At 43.3% G+C, this 7,505-nt stretch overlaps 1 protein-coding gene across 1 annotated transcript in view; it reads left to right on the top strand.

Annotated features, from left to right (window-relative positions):
• Nucleotides 1–7,505, top strand: part of prkcea (protein kinase C, epsilon a) — a gene marked incomplete in the record, with an annotated part of 37,837 nt that overhangs the window by 648 nt on the left and 29,684 nt on the right. Inside the window, 1 exon segment of the mRNA XM_035659014.1 lies at nucleotides 1–393. Coding sequence (XP_035514907.1) covers nucleotides 49–393 — 345 coding nt within the window.

The raw sequence follows: 7,505 nt of genomic DNA, 5'->3' as shown, positions 1-7,505 counted from the left end.
ACACACACACACACTCATCCTTGTGTACACACACACATCCCAGGAGCCATGCCTGTGTTCAGTGGCCTGTTGAAGGTGCGAGTGTGTGAGGCAGTGGACCTGAAGCCCACCCCATGGGCCCTGCGTCACGCCGTAGGGAAGAGCGGCTCCTTCCTGCTGGACCCCTACCTGGCCCTGAATCTGGACCAGACCCGGCTCGGACAGACCGCCACCAGGACAAAGACCAACAGCCCCGCCTGGCACCAGGAGTTCTGCACCGAGGTCCGCGAGGGAAGGAGCCTGGAGCTGTCCGTTTTCCACGACGCGCCCATCGGATACGACGACTTCGTGGCCAACTGCACCATCCAGCTGGAGGACCTGCTGCAGAACGGAACCAGGCACTATGAGGACTGGGTATGTGTTTGAATATGTAGCTGTGTCTCAGTCACCAAACAGAGCACTTGGGGCACAAGTCCTGGGGGTACTGAAGGCCACAGGTTCTCATGTTGAGCATTATGCCCCCCCCTGCAGGTGAAATCTCAGTCACCTGCATCATCAGTCTCTTCAACTGTTGCACTGTTTGCAGAGCATTTTTCACGTGGTGCATGCTGGGCGATTACAGCACAGTGCACACTGGAACGGGGCCTCCTTAGTGTGCCCCCCCCCCCCTCTCTCCTAGGCATATGCATACATTTTTATTGTGAGTGTTCAACCTAAAACCGAGTTCTTTTTTTAACCTACTCACCCACGGAAAAAGAGACTAATTGGTCATTTGCTGCTTCCTAAAAAGTCACCCTTTCCTTTCTCAGAGCTTTTCTTAGCACTGCTACTTGCATGGCCAGTGAGCACCTTTTGGGGAGCTCAATGCCTTGCTCATGGGTTAAAAAAAGGGGGGGGGGCACCTATCTGACTCAGGTACTGCTTATGATCCCTCAACTCAGGGCACCTACTGATACTGACTGACTCCGTTTTTTTACCTCATTTAAAATCAGTATACGAGCTACTTCACTGAGTGGATGAATAAGATAATATTATATATGTACTGTATTTAATGCCACTTCTGGCCGCCACCCAGTCCCCCTAATAAGGTCAACATAGGGGCCAATGACAATCCGGTGCATCCGTACTCACATGCACCTCTGTGGTTGCTGTTTATAGCGTTCAGAGCGTCTCTCTATTGTTCACCTCTCCTTTATTCCAAGATATTCTCTTTCCAAACGTCAAACCAATGCGTTTTGTGCATCTGGTATGTGTCGACACATTTTAGAGGAAGTCCCCACTGCTATCATCATCATCATCAGCAGCAGCAGCAGCAGCATCATCATCAGCGCCACCATCTTTTTTCACTTTCTTTGGCAGCGCAGCAGCCGTGTGTGAGTGAACTGTGAATTCAACTGCACACGTCTGTCGTCAAACTGTGTGTGTGTGTGTGTGTGTGTCTGTGCTGAGACGTTGGCTGGTTGTCTGGTCGGGGTCCAGTTTGGTGTTTGGGTCTCCGACAAGAGTGACGTAGTTCTCTTTTATTTATCCGTGCCATGGCAGGGCTCTCTTTTTTTTTTTTTTGGTTTTTGCTCTGCAGCTTTCCCTCCCTCTTCTGTTTGTGTCCCGGGAGCTGTTTGGACTCGCAGTAGATCTGATTTGGGCATCTCAGGTCCGGCCTGCAGTCATCCTCACTCAATTCCTCACATTCCTGCTGCCTCTTTGGACTTTAGGAAATATGAGGAGCCCTCGTCTTTTCCCACTGTAGGGTTACATTTATCAAACACAAAACACAACAATGTAGATATTGTGAGACTTCGACACAACCTGGTTCAGTGTCTTCAGCAGTGGGAGAGACTGAAGTTCCTTTCATTCGTTACGGTTTCTCGTCATGTAATCTCATTTGCGTTGCTGTGATGTGGGGGCCTGCCGCATGTGGATCTGTATGTAAGGGGATAAAGAGCTGCTTGTTTTGGGTCTCCAAGTTTTGTCTAACATGTGATCTTGTTCCACTTTTACGCTTTGTTTTATCTCGTCTGGCTTTACACCCGATGAAAGGCGGATGAAGGTGAGAATTCTTGGAGCTAAAGGACGTCCAATTTAAAATAGCCACATGTGACGTTTTGTTTTTAGCCCATTACCTACAAATATTGTTACATTACTGCCGACCACTTTCGAAAGTATATTGTGAGTTATGACACTAGTTTTCTACCTTTCAGGCAGGTGTTGGATCCAGTTTATGCTAGTACACAATGAAAATCAACTATCAGAGACGTGAAACAATAAAGCTGCGGTTATTACTATTTGTTTTGTCAAAATGGTAACACTGTTTTGAAGACTCTTAAATGCCAGAGTTTTTAATATAGACCCTGTTCTCAGCTGGATTAACATATGACCATCCGACCGTACATCTTTAAAAACACAAAAAAAGGAGAGCAACAAATTGTCTATTGTGGTGAATCTCAAATTTGAAGTCTTAGGAAGCTTATGTTTGTGTATAGTGTTACTGAAAGCTTTGTTAATGCATATATGATGTAAAAGTAGACACGGTTTGGAGTTAGTAGACTAAAGCGCTCAAAACCAAACTGTATGGGTTGGTAGGAGGGGCTTAATTGATGTATAGTTATGTAATGTCATGCTATATCATGCTATATCAGTATACACACTGGTATATAGCGTACATGCACACACACACACACACACACGCACACGGACACACACCTCGTCCCATTGGCCATCCAGAGTAAGGTCAGAGCATATGGATCACTCTGTTGATTGACCACATCCCATTGATCAGCCAGCCGGCTCGTCAATACATCTGCCTCACAGCGACACAGTCCCCGCCCCCCCCACCCCCCCGCCAGCATCCCCTCCATCCTCCTCCCTTCATTACTCCATTAATCACCACTTCTGCTCTCGTGCTCTCCCTCATCTACCCCTCTCCAACAGCGATTCCCCTCCTCATCTTCCTCACGCTACTCCCCCCCCCACCATCTGCATTTACCCATCATCTTCTTCCTGCCTCGCCTGTGTACTTCACTCCCTCTTTCATCTGCTTCCCCCTGATGCTCCCACTTTCATTTACTCTTATTCAGCCTCCAGTGGAAAAAGAAGGATGTAAAAGTCAGACTTCAACAAGGAAATGGTGGGAATATAGTAGTTAATAGGTTACCTGGCGAGATTAAATCACATTTTTCTCTAATCTTTGCGTCGTACACGTAGTTCCCGCACACGTCTGACGGTATGTGTCATAAAGAAGTACACAATGCGTTGAGGGTAAAAACAGTGACCATTTGCCTGAAATAATGAGTGTTGGCCATAAAACATTTTATCCTTTTGTCCCCCCACAGGAGCTATAGCACTATGAACACTTCACAGACCTGCTAGTTACGTAATAATTGCAATAGAAAACATGCTGTTTCCAAGGAGATGGGTTTGGGTAAATACTAAAAACTTTTAATTATATATAAGGAATAAGCGCTAAGTAATTTATTAATTACAGTGATGATGTTAATGTATTCAATTAATGTATATTAGAATTCAAGTTCATTCAATTGAACAATCACTCAAGCTAAACAAAAGCGAAAAGCTGAAGAGAAGCTGGAAAATGAGAATGCTGCTTGAAAAGCGGCTAATAAATCTACATTTTTTATACAAATTTATCAGACTCAGACTTCGTGTAGATTGTTTCTCCTGTTGATTGCTTAATTTCCAATTAAGTACTTGGTTTGTTTTAGCAATGCTAGCGCGTGGCTCTAGTGATCGCTTGTATGTCGTTGGTTGGGTCCGCAAGTTGGGTCCTGAAATATATATCACAGAACCGACGGCAAAGATTTCAATTTCAGATGGGCCAAAGTAATTTTGGCTGGGCCTTTTTAATCACTGACGTTAAAAACTGTTTGCTTTCCTTTGTCGGTTTCCAACTGGTAGTGTAGCTAAAACAGAAATGATTCATATATATCGCTGTGGAAGGCGACGTAGCGCGTCTGGGCTACCATAGAAACATGGCGGTTCATGGTGTTAGTTTCTTCTTCACACATGACTTCTCACGTGATAGTAGCCTAATAAAAATTGTCTTTAACTTTATTCTGTGTTGTGTGAGTGAAAGTTGTTGTTGTCTAGGCTCTGTAGGCCCACCCACAACGCCACACCTGATCTAAGAAATTATTGGCTAGATTGGCATGAAAATGGGTGCTAGATATTCACGGTCCCCAGAGGATAAATCCCGATGGCTTTGGTGGCTTTTCCTCTAGTGTGAAATATATCCACATGTATTGAATGGATTGCCATGAAATGTGTAACACACACTCATTGCCCCCTCAGGTTGAATTGTAACCATTTTGGTGATAATATTAGAATAAAAATAACATTCCCTGAACCATAAAGTGGCACCAAATGGTACACTTCCTGCCATTCAGATGAACACTGAGGCTTGTGTACCTCAGCTTTGTCTTTCTCACTTCCTCCGCCCTTCTGCTGGCTCACTCATCTCATCTCATCTCATCATCCCTCTCGTCTCAGCACTGTTATTTCCATCCTGTCTGCTTCCTGTTCCCTTTTGTCTTCCACCACCTCTCCATGATACATCTCCTGTGGACCTGAGCGCTGTGGGCCAGGTTGCTGCTCTGTGCCGCTAGTGAAATATTAACCAGGCTTTGATGCTTATTAATTGTCCCACTCAGTAATTGAGATGCTCTGTGGAGCCCATCCCCATGGTGACAATGACAGCCCGTCCCCTTGGTGACAGCCTCTCACCCACAGAAACACCAGAGAGGGAGAGATGGGTAGGTGAGATTGGGGGGGGGGAGGGATGGAGGGAGAGAGGGGGGATGGAGGGAGAGAGGGGGGTAAGAAAAAAAGCTAAGTAGAACAGTGCCTTGGTGGTTCTTTGAGAAGTCGGAATAATTTAAATGCAAGGCCTTCAAAGGTAGAGAAACTTAAAAGGTTTCTTTGTGCTGCATGTCCGTTCGTTAAGGGGAAATTCCGCTTTACTAACCAGCCCGATCGTAGAGATTGTGTATGCAGATACTCACCTAGATAGACAACAGTGCTTACTAGTGCACACCAGCTTCAAACAGGTTGAAACAAGTTTATTTACACTACTTACTTGGAGGTGAAAAGTGAAAGGAGTTAGGAGTCTCAAGGTCGCAGTCACGGCCATGTTTTTTCAAGTTAAAAGCTGTCCACTAATGATCATCATTCATCGCAGTGTAGAGTGACTTCTTAGATCAACATTGACACAACTTACCTTTTATTTGTGCACACAGTTTAGAGCAATATTTTCCCTGTATGTGAGCTATCGCGTTGATCCAACTCCTGCTGTAGTTTATGTACATGTGTTTGTAGGATACCTCTGTTGTATGCATTTTAATGGGAAGCATATTGAGTTTACTTCTAGTGAGATGGGTTATATAAATAAAATTGCCTCGCATCGCCTTTATATAGAGGTTAGCCACGTACCACTGTAAACAAAACTGTGTCTGTGCATTCCTGTGGCAACCACGGTATGGCATGTCAGTTCACTGAGCAATACAAAGGAGGATTATAATAGCTGACAGCATCTCAGCTTTTACTTTTCACTGCTAAATAAGATGTTTATAAATGGTTTATATTTGGCTGCTGTCACATATGTTATTGTAATAATATTGTTGTAATGTAGTATGTCTACATTACAGCCAGTGAGTAAAATGCAGACCAAACAAAACATTGCTTTCTCACCTTCACACTCTTATGATAATATCAGTATTATTTACTGGAGGGAACACAACCACGTGAGAGAACCACCTCACTTTAGCAGAAATGAGCATCCCTCTTCCCATATCTGTTGTACTTTATTCTGATATTTACTGTATATAACTAACAAGGTATATATGTATTCTATATAGTATATCTAATATATGGCCAGATTTGCTTTTTATATAGAGGATTTATAGGAATTAAAGGAGCAGTGTGTAGGATTCAGTTGCATAGGATCTGAAGTTTTGTTAGCTGACAAGATAAAATCTTGTTAGTTTCTGTTGACTTTACACGGTCCAACATTAATGTTTGTTTCTTTTTCACTTGCCCAAAAACCTACTTCAAGTCACTTTTTACCATCCCCAACACAAATTGTTTTATTTATTATTTATTTATTACCAAATAACAACAAAGACCCTTTTAGCTGCCATGCAAGTGAAATGCTGTTGGCTCTTGTTCTGTCACTTTATAGCGATGTTTTTTCGGTGGTCACCCAACTAAACTTGCTGTTTCCAGGAATATTGAAATGCTTGCTTCAGCTCATAGAATTTGTCTTCACCTGCCACCATTTTCTCGGTCGAACTCGATCGGTACTCGGCAGGTGCAACTCTCTACAGATATGAGAAGGAAGTGTTTCATTGACGTGCCGTTTTTTCTTGCCCCGAGCAAGTTGCGGGGGGCGGGGGAGTGTATTAGCTAATGAGATAAAATATGTATGTTAGCTTGTTAGCTATGGTAATGATTTTGTGTTAGCTAAAGGGCCTGTTACCGATGGTGTCTGGCCATTAACTTTAATTGTCTTGATACAAATCTCACATGCACATGTTAAGTTGCTTTACTGCAAGTTTGAGTGTTTGCTTAGTCTGGAAAATAAGGGACTTTTAGGCCAATTTAAAATGACCAAACCGAGCTTACAAAGCATCAATTATGCACCTATCTTTCCTTGCTGTGTTACAGCTAAAAAAGCATCTCCATTGATACTACAAAACAGGGTTGGTGCTATAATATACAAAGCATGTTGGTTAAATGAATGCATTTGTTATTTGCATTTATAATTTCCATTAGCCATTTTAAATTGAAAATAGTCTGGTTTTATCCACTATTTCTGGTTCTAAAATTAGTCTTAAAAACTGTTCTAGGTAACATTAAAAGGGTCTAAAAAAGTCTTCAATTAAGGTTTTTGAAAATGGCAGACAGACAGACAGACAGANNACAGACAGACAGACGGACACAGAGAGAGAAAGCAGATTAGTTGGAGTAGAGGGAGAATGGGGGAGGTGAAAGGGAAATGAAAATACACAGGACAGAGGAGAAGGCTGTGGAGAAAAGGAAGCCAGTGATGAAGGAGAGAACGCAGGAGATGAGGTGTAGAAATAAGCTCTGTGTACATGTAAATATATCAGGCTGAAGGTTGAGAGCTGCGAGCCTGCTAGAAGCTTCTAGGACTCAATCTGAGACGTGATGACCACACAGTGTAACGCTTCCTCACAGGGACACGGGCCACGTCAGATGTCAGCCAGCCACTGTTCGACACTTGGCATCACACTCACGCACTCACATGCTCATACTTACAGTAGCCAGGGTTAATGACTGAAGGACCGCAATTAGTCACCACCCCACCACCACCACCATTTTTGAACCAACAACATTCAGCCTTAGTGAGGCTAACAAGTCATTGGAAACTATTGAAACTGTCACTCAGATAAAAACATTATATGAACCCTAGTCCAGGTACGTTAAGGCCTGGCCACAAAAGCATTTAAAACAACTACATTCATTCAACTACATTTTTCATTTCTTTTTTTTTTTTT

The sequence above is a fragment of the Morone saxatilis genome, unplaced genomic scaffold (assembly GCF_004916995.1).
Source record: "Morone saxatilis isolate NCDOM2014 unplaced genomic scaffold, NCSU_SB_2.0 Contig1, whole genome shotgun sequence".
Classification (NCBI taxonomy): domain Eukaryota; kingdom Metazoa; phylum Chordata; class Actinopteri; family Moronidae; genus Morone; species Morone saxatilis.
This window is presented reverse-complemented; position numbering and strand designations above follow the sequence as displayed.